The 14,608-nt window shown below is 41.8% G+C and overlaps 1 protein-coding gene across 1 annotated transcript; it reads left to right on the forward strand.

Moving 5' to 3' along the window:
- Window positions 1-6,815: 6,815 nt before the first annotated feature.
- On the forward strand, window positions 6,816-10,076 carry LOC109996217 (transcription factor HES-1-B-like). The gene is made up of 4 exons (XM_020650255.3): window positions 6,816-8,632; window positions 8,737-8,832; window positions 8,934-9,021; window positions 9,336-10,076. Exons 1-4 carry the CDS (start codon window positions 8,531-8,533, stop codon window positions 9,764-9,766), a joined length of 717 nt encoding a protein of 238 aa, XP_020505911.1. The 5' UTR covers window positions 6,816-8,530; the 3' UTR covers window positions 9,767-10,076.
- Window positions 10,077-14,608: the final 4,532 nt, after the last annotated feature.

Genomic DNA, 14,608 nt, shown 5'->3' on the forward strand with positions numbered 1-14,608 from the left:
ACTCAGAAAACAGAGACTCCAGCCCCTGGAATAAATTCCAGACGAACAGCAACTGAAACACACTTCTCTGGACCAGAAGTTCAGACTTTCTGGTGCTTTTTCGATGTCTCAATTAACACCTGTCACTCGTTGGTTTGTTGGATACTCATTTTGCCTTTGCCTTGATTAATAGTCAGGACACAAGGCCAACCTGATGCTCTCTTTTGGTCGGCCTCGTTTATCAGATGACACAAAGGCACCCACGTCTGCTAAAAGGTCTGTGACCCACCAGACGGTCACAAAGATCCTTTCCTCCCTCCTGTCCCCTAAGCATGGGCTCCTTCCCCTGGCCTTCACAGCGTCCACGTCCCCCTTCCTTTATCAGTCCTCGCAGGCCTGAATGGGCTCTGTGGTTGGTCAATAAATTCAGTGATTCAGGGGGTGGACAGTTGCAGCCGTGTTAACGTTTGTTCGCAGCCTTGTCGGAGGGACGGGCCCCGCCCCGCCGCTCTTTGTCCTCAGTGGTCCCTCAACAGGTTAGAAGTCAATGGAGGGCCTTGTGTGGAGGTGGCGGGGGCACGGATGGAGCCGCCTCTCACATGGCGTTCACACAGGAGGAGGACCGGCCCAGGATCACTGTGACACTTGTTAGTGTGGGGGCCTCCACACAACATCCCCAGGTTTCCTCTCTATTCCTGTCCTCTCGAGGGCCCTGCGCGATATTCAGTGCTTTAAACAAACCGATGGTTGAGGCTGTAGGGTTTGCGTTGCTGTAAGGTGATCTGCACTCAGAGGCCTGCAGTGACCACAGAGAAAAGAAGTGCACAAGTGTATCTTACAAATCTCAGTTTACAGATCAGACTTACAATGAAACGAGGTCAGGCCTTTACTTAGAGCACAATCTGTAGTGCGGGTGAATTCAGTATTTTAATTTATACTAGAGAAGCATGAATGAGAAATTTCTTTTCTTTTACCTGGCCCCTGTTTCTATACATTTAGGTCAGTAAATGACTCAAAGGTTTAAATGTTCTTGAATTTCTCTTGTCAATTACTTCAGTCTGGGACTTGGTTCAAATGGCTGCACATTATCCTTTGGGGCAATTAAAGGCACACAAGTTAGGTTGTGAAAAAGGTCTTTTTTTTTTGGTCAGATTGCTTTAGAAGTCTCTGCTAACATCACAGAAAGGAACCCCACAGTATTTGAGCAGGAAATAAAGTGGCTCAAGTGGAAATCTCAGTCAGAAATCTTGCGGTATAGAGGCTTGTTGCAGGAAGAGGAGGGTGGAGATCTCAGTCAAAGAGATTGGACAGCAGAGTTTGGAAATAAAGAGAATCTAAACAAGCAAGAATTGAGTGCAAAAGTCATTGTAGGAGCCACGTGTGCGTGTTATTGTTTCTCATTTCTGTATTATAGTGACAATAGTTCATGTGGGTTATTGGTCAGGTGGAATCGTTAGGTGTTTATAGTTCATGGGTGAACAGAAAGTTAGTTGGTTTACAATTCTTACTGTAAACATGTGACATATAATCTCAGCAGCAGTAGTTAACAAACTGGATTTATATCTTCATTTAATATCATCATCACGGTAAATTCTGCCTGCTTCATCATCTTGCAATACACGAGAACGTCAGCCAAAGTAATACCATTATGGACAATTGTTTTGTTTTGCATGCGCATCAGGACAATTCCACGCACCTTTTCAAGTGACTAAAAGTTGGTTTGGACATTCGGACATTAGATAGTCTCTACAGTCATGGCTGCATATTTAGAGGATTTCTAAAATGTAGACGAGGCATTGAGTTAGAAGGTCATTGTTTTTAACTGAGGTAAAGTTTACAGATGAAGAACTTCCAGAAATTAAGGAAATAATAAGGACAGATAGAGAGGGCCAACAAGGAGAGGGGGGAGGACAAGGTGCTGCAAAGCTGGAAGGTTCTGTAATCTGGTGTTTCCTGATTGTGATGGGAGTCTATGACAACTGGAGAAAAATGATTCTGTCATAGAAAGGAGTGTGTGTTGATGAGTGGTTAGTGGTCTAAAACAAATATCTACCCTCACCTCCCTCAATGAAGTTGTTACTGTCCTCCTTTCTGCAACTAAAAATGGCGGGGGTCCTTTCTGTGATGTTCCAAAGCATTGAAACTAATGATCCAAGCCTATCAGTGGCAAACACACACAAAAAAAACGCTTTTTATGGACATATCTTGTTGTCTTAAATTGCCCCAAAGCATTGCATTGCAGCTATTACAGCATTGTCGTGGCTGCAATGCTCTTGAGCAATACCAAAAACCTATTGGCCATTTATACAACTAAACATAAAAATGATGGCCCTTTTTATCAAATATGAGAATTCATCTTCAGTGCACTCTTGTGACGTGGACACCGTCACTGTCCACTTACTGCGACGAGAAGTGGACAGTCAAGTTGTGAGAGAGTTGGATAGCAGAGTTTGGAAAAACTGCTAATCTAGAGAAACTGCAAGAAGAAAAAAAAAATGGTCACGGCTGCATATTCAGATAAGTTATAAAACATGTAAAAAAAAAAAAAAGGGTCCAGGTTGAAAACTTTAGAAACCCCCTTTAGAGGATATGTGGTTCATGCTATAACACTGTTTCTGAGTTATAGTTGGTGTTTAGGCCTCAGCCGAGGAAAAGTATGGGAACAAGCAAACCAGGAGAAAAGAGAAACAGAGAACCATAGATGGAACAACACACAAACAGAGGAGGGCTTTAGGAAAGCACAGAAAAAGACGCACAGAGACTGAAGAGGGACTTAGGGCTATGACTGAAGCCTAACTGTCATGAGAAGATGAGAGTTGCCATGGCCACCCAGGAGCCACCCAGCAAGCATGCAAGCGATGGGAGGCTCCAAAGGGGGGGTCCGGGGCCTGGGCCCGGGCTAGTGGATCACATGCACTAACCAGGGATTATGTGCATAAGAGATGAGCACTAAGCCGGCAGGTGAAGAAGGGAGGCCCTTGGACAAGGAGGGAGTCGAGCCATCCCTCTGGACAGCTCCCCCCTGTAAGAAGCGGGGACTTTTTTCCCAAGTGAGGCTGATCTCCAGCGTGTGAAGGAGACTCAGCCAGAGGTCCTCGAGTGCTGAAAGGGCATCCCCCGGGCTGCTTTCACTGCGTAAGTGGCCAAAACGCTGGTCTTGTGAGTCATCTTGAGCGGCAAGAATAGGCCATCTTCAGTTTCATAAATCCCAATGCAAACACACTCATGGATATGGACTAAGCATGGATGAGGATAAGCACCACATGGCGGGGCATCAGTGGGGAACTTGTTGAAGCTTCTTGGCTTGGTGCTGACTTAAAAGAACCAGTTCTATGATCTATCAGCCACTAAAAAGAGAAATACATAGAATATACGCACAAGCTTAACTTAACAGCTTATTTATGGAGCAGAGCCTCATTCTAAGGCCAGGATCAACAGGTTCACAGGTTGTTTGTCTGCAGGGAATCAATGCTCGTAATATCCATGGCCTTACAGGAATGTGTTTGAACCTTGATTGCACAAAGAAATCACATTCCCATGGTGCACAGGAAGAAAACACACAGTTAACCAAACCTCCCCCCCAACACCTTTTCAAGGCGATAGTATCCCTGAACATATTAACATGTAAATACACTTAGATACTTTGACAATGCACTGAAATGCATATAATCTACATGCTAACTAGTCCTTTAAAGAGTTTCCACTGCTGAATGTGCTTTGGAAACACTTTCATGTCTGGGTTTTAAAAATTAAACATGAGGCCTCTCTCAGAATCTCCAAAAGCGTTTTTCAATTTGATGAGGGATAAGGCGATGACTGGGCTCTGGCTTTTCAAAGGAGGAGACCCAGAGTTCAATATGACTTCAGTCTCATTGCCTTTGCCTCAAAGATGAAGATCTAAATGCTGTTTCTCTTTTTTTTAACGAAGGCACCCACAATGTTAGGTGACAGATGGCAGGTTGTTTTGCAGGAATACCAGTTGCTATGGTGCCAGCTTCACTCGCCACAGCTCAGCATCCTTGCTGCTGGGGTACTGACTTGGAATAAGCGGGCTTGAAACTCCACAGGTTGTTGTTGACAAACATGAGCCCAGATGAGTCTGCTAATCTCCTGCTCCTTTATCCGCTCTTTATTGCCGTATAAACAGGCCTGAATGCGCTAAAAAAACTAAACCTCTGTTTTCAGCCTTCTCTTATCTCACGCGGGGTTTAATCTAATGCCCTCTACCCTTTTTACATCTCTGCCTTCGCTAAATTCGACCATATTTTTGATTCACTACATTACCATGACAACCAGTTATTTCCCATCCTTGAGCCTCCCCTCCGTCCGGCTCCTCTTCTCCATTGATACTTCTACCTCCCCCCTACCCCTTCTTTTTTTGTCCAAATAAAACAAAGCAGGGAGTGAATGCGCACTGAGGTAGGTAAATGTATTCAGTGACATCAGCCAGGACGAGTCTATTCTGCTGGATTCCTGTACCACTTGTTTCCAGCCTTGTCTGGGGGCCGGACACTCTGTTGGGCCCATTGTCCCGTGTGTATTCCACACAGGCCCGCAATTAATGGAGGCCTTGTCTAAGGCTTCTGGAGCAGAAACTGCTGTTGGGGAGGGGGACAAAAGGCGGGCAGAGCTGGAGGGAGTTGCTATGGGAGGGCCCCCCTTCCCTCTTTAAGGGGAGATTCAAAGAGAGGAGGGACGGAGAGCGAGCAGAGCGCTGGAGGAGATGTTTAAGTGATCCCTCTGTCTGCCTGGCCCGAGATGTTTTCATACAAGCAGTTAAAAGGAAACCTTTGCAGTATTAGATGGTGAGGATGGCGAGGATGGTCATTTCTCTGCCCACACGAAGGCCGGAGGGAGAAAAGGGCGGGGGCTTTTAGTCCAGGTGAAGATGGAAAATGGAAACTGACAACTGGCCATTCAATCAGTGCACCAGTGATACACATCTAATTATAGCAACTCTTGTTTTGACATCTTTCAGATCGCTAAGACTACATAAACTAACATAAACCATAGATTGAAATGCATAATCCTAGGTTAGGCCTTATCTCATGCAATAACCAATTTTACACAGATGACAAAAACCAAACCTGTAAAACGTCAAAGCAGGTAGCTGTCCACCAATGTGTCTGGTTTCTGCACGAGGTCTCTGCAAATAATGAGAGTCATAGGATAGTTTTTGATGTAATTTGCTGCTAAATAAAAAAAATATTGATTCATTTCAGCTACCCTGCTAGCTTTTACTTATAGAAACATACAATAATTCATATTACTTGATAGATTATAGAGATTACAGAGCTGGCCCTCTGAGAAATGCCTTCTTCTACACTTTGTAAAGATGAGTCTGTCCTCAGAGTACCCTGACTAAGACATTAAGATCATGACTGAAATGTGGAAGGTAACCTCCTGGATGATCCCAGGCTGAAATGTGTTGGTTAGTGTCATTTTATCATCTGTTGGGTCATGGCTCACAGGTTTTTAGAAAACCTGTTGCAGATATCAATTATAATAGCTTACTGTGGGCTTGTTGAAGGCTAAATATTTAAGAGTTTGTACATCACAGAGTATTTAACTAATATTCAAAAGAGGTTTGTAATTTAACCACAGAGTCTGAGGTGAGGATTCCTTTCAGTTTTATTGTTAAAATAAAACTTTTTGAATTATATTGAATGCAATCCTCCACCTGCAAGGGCGATGCTTAACAACGGCCATCATCTCTTTATAATGTGGACATTTTGTTGTAGTTTTTTCTGTTTGTTTTTTAAATTCTACTTCAACTTATTTCGTAACACTTTTCTTTTACATGATGTCTTCTTTGTTGTCCGCTTTCGAATAAGATTACACAGACAGTTGATTTTAATGACTTACATGCTTTTGTGTCAAATATGTTTAAACACAAGGCACAGATATAGAACAAAGTCCTGGTTTTTATCAGTCTTACCTCGCCTAGTTCCTACTGAATTTAAAAACATGTTCAATTTTCTCCAATAAACCAAAGCAAAGAGGAATAATAGAAATCCTCCGCCCCTGGTTCCCTCTCCCGGTTATCAGACTCTTGTTAGACCTTGATAGTTTTCTAGCCCGACCCTCCCATCTCTGGGTTCCCACACTGATACAGATCAGAGCCGTCAATAAACCTACATCATCGTCTGCACAATAAAGGGCTGTTTGTGTCGGGGCAGGCTCGCTGAAAACACAACTGATGGGATGTTATTTATTGTTGCACAGCTCTCATCTGCACTGAGCAGATTCTGTCTATATTAATGGAGGTTCTTGTTAACCTATCCAGATAGAAGATTAACTGTGCAGTTTGTGTGATCCCAGGGGAGCGCTTCACAAATACCCATCTTTTTATTCAAGGAAATATCAACACTGTTTGTCACTTACCTTGGACTTTAAATAATCGTATAATGAGTAAACTCAGTTTGGCTAGAGGTTTGACTTGATTTACTTTGGCTTAATCTAATACAGACTCAGGTCAAAAAGCCAGTGGTGCCTGAAGTCGTCTCACTCACACAGAGAGAAGAAGCAGAGGATGCAGAAAGTGACCTGCTTCTGGGGTCATTTCACCTCTGAGGGTTTAGGAGCTTTAAGGAGAGTGTTTGAAGTCTATCAGGAAAGATATAAACCTGTGCCAGACAGAGACGTCTGTCAGATCATTTGTTGAAATGAAACCATGCAACCAGATGATGTTTTTACTTATCATTGCAGCCAAAGTTAATAATAATCAATATTGATCAGAATAATTTAAAAATGTATTGTGTGCTTTAAAAAAGGAAATGCTAAAACTGTGCAACAAATCTTTAAAAATCAGGATAAAAAGTAAAAAATATTTACGAATCATACTTTTTTGTTACAAAATTTTTTCTAAATAAAAACTCATCAGTGTTTGTTTGCTAAATCTTAAGGCTATTTTTATGCAGTTACTTCTGACCAAAAGCATTATTTCAGAATAAACATCACAAAAGGTCAGGTGTAGACAAAAAACAGTTTAAATATAAATATGTGATACACTTACATTAAAAATCAAGCATATAATGTTGAAAGCTGTCCCTGAGAATATGCATTGCTTTGTCTTGTTAATATATACATTCAACAAAGCAGTGGTATTTATATGGTACGATAGAAACAGAGAGGAAACGGACATTTCCTCTTGTAAAAATCAATAAAACAATTCAGTCACTTTTGACAATAAAATGTACTTCAAAAGCAATTCAGTTTCTTAATTTTTACTAAATAGATGCACCAAAGATTTTTTGGGGAAATAATTGCTGATACAGCCTAAGTTAATGTAAGCCTTTCACTGTCTTTAATGAGTTTTTACGGTGCTAAATAACTCTTTAACTTCACCTCTGTGATAAGAGAAGAAGATGTCAGAGTTCTTGTTAGTAAGTGGACAGCTGAGTGTGTCATAGATTTTCTTCTTCACTGGACATCAGGCCTGGAGTGTGTCAGAGGACGAGGTGCTAAAGCACTCAATGCCCTGAGAAAGACTGGCTGTGTGTATGTGGAAAGGAGGGACTCTTTATAAGTGCACTTGTAATTGGATGCATTGCAGTGAGTAAAATAATACAATAATTGATCTCAACACCTTAAATTAATTCCCATTCAACATAATAAGTAGAATCATAAATTCCTGTTTGTCTTCAGTAAAAAAAAAAATCCTAATCATGCTATTGGGAATCCATTTAGCATTGGAGGTGAATAAAAAATAAAAATAAAATTCATTCATTTAAAAACAATCATATATTTACATGATACAATTTTGAGAGAAGCTTTCCCACTTGGTGGAGCAATAAACAAATCATTATTTAATAAAGGCAATTCTTTAATACAGGTTAACAGCCCAAAGTGATTTCCAAGTCTGATCAAGGCCAAACATGGAACATATTGCAGTAAGAAAGAAGACGCAAGAAACTTTTCAGAAACGAAGCTTTTTTTAATTTTTCAAATGCAGGAAAATGAATAAAATGTCAAATGGATTATAGCATAATAACCGATCTATCCAAACTTTAGTGTTGGATTAAACGTCATAATAATTTATTTATATCGCTTTCATTTTGCAGGACTTTTCTCCACGTGTCGACACAATATTTCAACACTCGTGAAGATCTTTATTTTATTTGAAAGGAAACACACCAGTTGGGCTGAAGAAAGTCCGCTTGTCTTCTAAACCTGAACTATGTCTTAACTTTTTAGCGTCAAAATCACTCAGCATCATGACAGGTAGCCAATGGCAGCGCCTGGTCGCACGAGCCCGCCGCCTCCCCGGCACCGTGTCCCGCGCGCTCATTGGACAGAGAGGAGAACCACACGAGCCACTCGCGTGCAGTCTCGCGCTCTATAAATAAAACGTGGGGCGCTGGAAACATGAGCCGAGTTGATGTCAGCTTGTTTTGAGAGACAGAAGTCACCGCAAACATTTGTTTTCAGTGAACTGCACCGTGGTCTGCCAGGAGAAGGCGGGACCTACCGAGCTGGACTGACTTTTGATTGTTGTTCATCTTATTGTTTTTGATCAAGTTTTTTATTCAGACTTTTGATAAACCTGAAGATGCCTGCCGGGACTTTAACATCTCCATCTTCTGTGGCTGCACCACAGGCGAGAGGAGACGCCACACCTGAGAAACCCCGCACTCTAACAGAGAGCAGAAAGGTAGACTATATGTGACCTTTTAGATTTTCTCTATTAGCCTATATAAATCTGTTTGTCAGCTCTTGAAGACAGTAGCCTAATCTAAACTTTGTTCTTGTTTGAAGTCCTCTAAACCCATCATGGAGAAGCGGAGACGTGCGCGCATCAATGAGAGCTTAGGCCAACTGAAGACTCTCATCATGGACGCACTTAAGAAAGATGTAAGGACATGAGCACTACATTTTTATTCAAAGGTATAATGAATTTAGTGACCATTGAGGGACCGAATAAACTATTAAATCACCACTTTTTGTTTCTTTAGAGCTCCAGACACTCAAAACTGGAGAAAGCAGACATCCTGGAAATGACTGTAAAGCACCTGAGGAACCTGCAGAGACTTCAGATGACCGGTGTGTATGTTAGCTATGCTCATGTGTGTGCAATTATAATAGGATGTAGATTTTTAGACGGTTAACATGTTCACACAGTCTCCAAGATTATTACACACTCACAGCTATTGTGCTTCACTTTGAAAACTGATTTCACGATGCATGACCTGCATGAAAAAAAAATCAGATGTGTCAATAAATATAAATACATAAAATTTAAAATGTTCCTCATATTTGTCATCTCTAAAACTTTTAAAGATTCTCTCTGTCATGTAGTTTTGCCAGTTCACTATATCTACTGACATTTATTTGTATATTTGTATTTTCTTCTGCAGCTGCTGTTAACACAGATCCGTCAGTCCTGGGTAAATACCGAGCTGGCTTCAGTGAGTGTGTGGGTGAGGTCACCCATTTCCTGTCAACGTGCGAAGGGGTGAACACAGAGGTGAGGACACGCCTCCTTAGTCACTTGGCAGCCTGTGTTACCCAGATCAGCGCTGTGAACTTCTACACGCCTCACCCAGGTGCTCTGGGACTCGGACAGACAAATGTCCCTCAGGTGCCCTGCAAAAGCAGCTCAGCAATGCACGTCTCTTCAGAAGCGCTGAAGATGTACAGAGGATTCCAGGTGTTGCCAACGCCGGATGGACAGTTTGCGTTTCTTGTTCCCAGCACAGCCCTTGTGCCTCTGAGTGCACAGAACAGCCAGCTCATGTCGCCTGTTGCACCTGCAGTCACCTCAGACTCTGTGTGGAGGCCGTGGTAACTCATCTGTTGGAAATGGACTATCAGACAATAATGAAACATTTTTTTTGTACATTTTGTAAATGTTTTTAAAACCTACTTGAGTGGGATGTTTACACACATTGTTTTTTTGTATGTACATGTATATTTGAGGCCTCTTATCTAGCTGTGACAGGCCTCAGGAGGTCTAGAAAGTCCTTGAAAGGTCTTTAAAAAGCACTGAATTTTTGGAGATGAATAAAATGTTTTTATAAGGTTTACAATGTGCTATATTTTTCTTGCAATTGCTTCTCTATCCCTTATTTTTTCTGAAGAATCCCATAAGATTGTCAAGTTGATTCTTAATTAATAAATGTTGCAGTTTTATAACACTGCAGTTCCTCAGACCTGTGCAAAGTCAGTTCAATTAATATCCCTGTCATTGAAGCTGCTGAAATCTAGTGCTAAATTTACTGCCTTCTGTCTGGAGATCAATATGTCTGATGATAAGGAACCTGTAGGACATGTTAAGCCAAAGAAGTGGGCTGTCAGGGCAGAAAGACGCACAGGTGTGTGACAGATAGGAAGATAAGATTAAATTGATATGACATGATACTGAACCAGGGCTTGGCTAAATGATACCGGACTAAATAACTAATGTTTTTTGGTGCTATTTAAATGGCCTTCCCTGCATTATCCACCTTTATAAGAGATTTAATTGATAATCATATGAAGAACCAACCTTTTGACACAGGAGCCTGTAAAATTGATTTAAAAATATCTGATGATTACAATTCTACAATTCACTTAGCAGACGCTTTTATCCAAAGTTAAAGATTAAAGTGTGAGTTTTCACAATAGCTCCTTAGCAGCAGAGTCGTCCAAATCTTTGTCCATTTAGCGGACAGTTGAAGCGCTGATGGTCTCAGCGTGTGTCCTGAGCGTGGTGCTTACACAGCGGGACACAAGCAGAGCGTGACCAGAGGTCACAGGTGCCCCTCATTCATGCCTTAAAGACAACTACGCTCCAGCAGCATGTTGCCCTGAAGCTGGCAACCCGTCAACGGACCTGGCAGCTCATCACCAGAAGACAGGGCTTCCCTTTGACAGCGTCACACAGTGGCACCTCCACAGGCAAAGACACACACACACACATGCACACACACATGCACGTTTCACACACACACACTCACTCACTCAAAGGATGTCTTCTTGCTTTCCTTTTAATGGACAACACACAATGTGAACATTTCTGTAGAAATTGAGAACATTGGCACTTTTGAATCTTGAGCTGTATCTGGCTTTATCTGAAACTGATCAACTTTTATAAAAAGGTTAATGTTCTTGTAGATGGTAAGGTTGTTTTTAATTAGATCACACTGTGTCACCAGGATTAAATCAAATACATTTTCATCTAATCACACCTCACAAGTCCTGAATTTTGCGATTCAAGAAATCGAGTTGAAGTTGAGTCAAGTCATCTCTTCGTCACTTTAAAACATATTACAACTCATCACTTTGTGCAAATGATACAGTCAATTAGGTTTACATCTCTGTTTTGGCACAGCGGAAAGAAGACTGGCGTTAAGGAGGACTTAAAGACAAAATACACACACACCCCTCCCCCCCCTTAATCAGAGCATCCTTTGAGAAGACCCTCCGAAACACAAAAACAAAGACGGGCCCCTCAAAGGCTCAATGGCTCCTCTCTTTGTGACCCTCTCCATCTTCATAAAGGGCCTTCCCCTTGTTTATCCAGGAAGAGGTTTAATGGCTGGGAGAGAGAAGGGGGGGACCATGCTGTCACTTTCACCGTGCTGAAGAAGGCTTATTGTTGTTTCTTTGCAAAGGTCCTGCTCTTAAAGGCTTTTTGAGAACCAGGCTGCTCTCTTGAGATAAGTGCTGAAAGGTCGAATTTATTTGTACCTATATGTGCTGGAGAACCTAGAGTGGTTTGATGGGAAGCTGGAACACATTGCTATTTTCAGGAAAGCCCAATGCTTATGGGTGTTTCCTCCCTGCTTTTGCCTCTTGTCTGAATGTTTCATAGCCTCCTCTCCCAGATCAATACCCTATGCACTATTTCCCAAACACCCAGTTATTTAAAAAGTACAACAATATTCCCATAGCATCCATTTTCCTATAACACTCAAGATAAAAAGCTGCTGTCAGTGTTTCTCTGTGGTGTTATGGGATGAATATAATGTAAAAGTAAGTTAATGAAAAGTTAATTATCTTTTCACAGCTTACAGATTGATCATCAGCTGAAATAAATGGAGACTGAAAGAAGCAACAGATGTTTACATTCAACCACTTTTGCTATCGTTAGAGAGTGGTCTCTATCGTTAGCTTGAGTGGTTGAATGCTAATTTGGTAACTATTTAAGTTCTCCATGTCTTTCAGTTGATGATACGCACTGATCCTATTGTATAATGCATTAGTATCAAAATGGCATGTAAGCTAGGAAGTGGTTAAATTGTTTAATGTTAGCAACGGTTTTGTCTAATGTTAGCTATTTTTTTTTCCATTCCTTGAAGCATGGCCTGGTTCTCCTGTAACATTTCCCTGCTCATTTTTAGAATCAGTAAAAAGGAGTGAAGAGGACAATCTGTAATGTGTCGATCATTTTTAAAGGTAGTCATAACATTCGCCAAATTAAGAGACACCATGGCTGTTTTCGAAACCGCATACTACATACTACTATCTAAATCAGTATGCAGTATATTCTGTTTACTGCATACTGAGTTCAACAGTAGTATGTAGTATGACTGCCAGTCGTCAGTTATTTTGCAGTATGCTTGGCCCCGGTTAAACTGGTTTCACTCAGCTGTGAATAATTTGTAGTAATAGAGCAAGCCAAGGACCCTGTAATTGCAGCTGCTTGTCCAGCTGTGGCACATGCACTGTACAGTCTACAAAGCAGGAAAATCCGAGGTGGTAAGACTTATAAGTATATGAACATGTCATATTTGTTATTGGTTCATAATGTGGCAAGATATTCAGTCACCGCCACAGACGAGTTCAAACAGCTGCGCTCCGGCATTTTGATCTCTGACCTGGCACTTTGCATTGTGGGAAACAGTACGCGAGGTAGACTGGTCCGATGCATACTGTACAATTTTCCCGAATCGGTATGACATCCTGGTATTTTTGGCATACTGCAGATCTCGCAGTTGTTCACATACTGCATACTGCATACTGCATTTTGGCCAAATCAGTATGTACTAGTAGTATAGTATGCGGTTTCGAAAACAGCCCATGTCTTGGGAGAAATACAGTTTTGTCTGTGACACAAGTTAAACCAAACCTCAAAGCACGAGACCTACTTATACTCTTATACTCTCTTAGAAGGGAACATATTAGCTACTATTAGAATCAGTCAACGACAGCATTATTCAAAACTATCAAACCATATCTTAGAGCTTTCATTTTTAGGCTTTCTGTGCCTTATACTGTAGAAAAAGGACAGTGAATAGAGTCTGAAATGAGAGAGAGAGAGAGAGAGAGAGAGTGGGGAATGACATGCGGAAAAGGATTTGAACCCTGGCCGCCCGCTTGAAAGATGACAGCCTCCGCACATCAACATCTGCACTAACCTCTATGCTATTGGTACCCCCATCAACACTTTAACACATTTATTTACCCCTGGAGCATTACACCTGAAATACCAACACAGATCATGACACATTTCAACTCTGAGTTAAAACATGATGGACATTTCCAAATGTACCGCAAATGCATATGTTAGCTGATGTCAGATCATAGTGGGTTGCCTGGTACATTATTTCAATCCAAAATGGCCTGATGTCAGGGTGCTGGTGGCGCAGTGGTTACTGCGCGCGCCTCATGGAGGCTATGGTCCTCCAAGCGGGCGGCCCTGCAGGTTCGAGTCCAGCCTGTGGCTCCTTTCCCACATGTCATTCCCCACTCTCTCTCCCTGATTTCCAGCTCTATCCACTGTCCTGCCTCTCCATTAAAGGCACAAAAAGCCCAAAAATAAATATTAAAAAAGTAAATAAAAATTGCCTGATGTCATTGGAGATATTGTCATTTCATTGTGTTGGAGCCATTTTGGTGTTTTGTTTGTTGGGCTGACCACTGGGTTGCACTGTGAACCCAGGGAGCCAAACTTTAGTTAAATGACGCTGGTTAGCAGCAGGTGTTGCGCACAGGGATTTAAGCTTCCTACCCTCAGCGTGACATCAGAGGAAAATGGTGGCTGTGTGTAACCGGTCAAAAGTAAACCATTTCAAGGTGGAGCTTTTGCCTTCACTGTGCTCTATGATTGATGTCCTACTTTCACAAACAGTGACAACACTGACAGGTTCCCTGCATGTTTCCCTCAGAAACCCACCGGAAACTTCCACTGCCTTCGCCTCTGTGGGTGAGTTTGTGTAGTATTGTTCAGAAGGTTGTTATGGTGCTCGATGGGGGTGGAAGTCAGCGGTGGTTCACATCAAGGCTAATGAATAGATTATACACTCGATATCAATGGTGAATGGACAATGCTCTTTGTGACTTCACTCTGATTCATCCTTTTTGATTTAGCTGCTTGTTTTTTAGAAAAACTCAACAACAACATGCTGGTGAAAGTGTAGCTTGCCGGACAAATTTAGCAGCAGCTTGACATGATCACATTGGAAGTAGATAATTTATAACTAAGGACTTACACAGAGGGGTGATAGTGTGACCATTAAAGCAGAGTTACTCTGGTTGTGCATCACAAATTGTTGCATCTTTAAAGGAGTTGTTGTGTCGGAAGTTGGGGAGGGGGAGAGAAGGGCTTGTTTACTCTGTGGTTGTTGGCCATATGCTCCTAAAGGCTTACGAAGAGGGTCTTAAAGATGCGCTTTAAGTGCAGAGGCCCAAAGTGAAACGCTCCAGT

The sequence above is a fragment of the Labrus bergylta genome, chromosome 4 (genome assembly GCF_963930695.1).
Source record: "Labrus bergylta chromosome 4, fLabBer1.1, whole genome shotgun sequence".
In the NCBI taxonomy this organism is placed as follows: Eukaryota; Metazoa; Chordata; class Actinopteri; order Labriformes; family Labridae; genus Labrus; species Labrus bergylta.

What these genes read in the sequence shown, in the direction of transcription:
- LOC109996217 (XM_020650255.3), top strand. Translation starts at nt 8,531, where the DNA reads ATGCCTGCCGGGACTTTAACATCTCCATCTTCTGTGGCTGCACCACAG. An exon ending in TGGACGCACTTAAGAAAGAT is followed by an intron (nt 8,833 to 8,933) that starts GTAAGGACATGA and finishes TTGTTTCTTTAG; the next exon opens with AGCTCCAGACACTCAAAACT. An exon ending in GCAGAGACTTCAGATGACCG is followed by an intron (nt 9,022 to 9,335) that starts GTGTGTATGTTA and finishes TTTCTTCTGCAG; the next exon opens with CTGCTGTTAACACAGATCCG.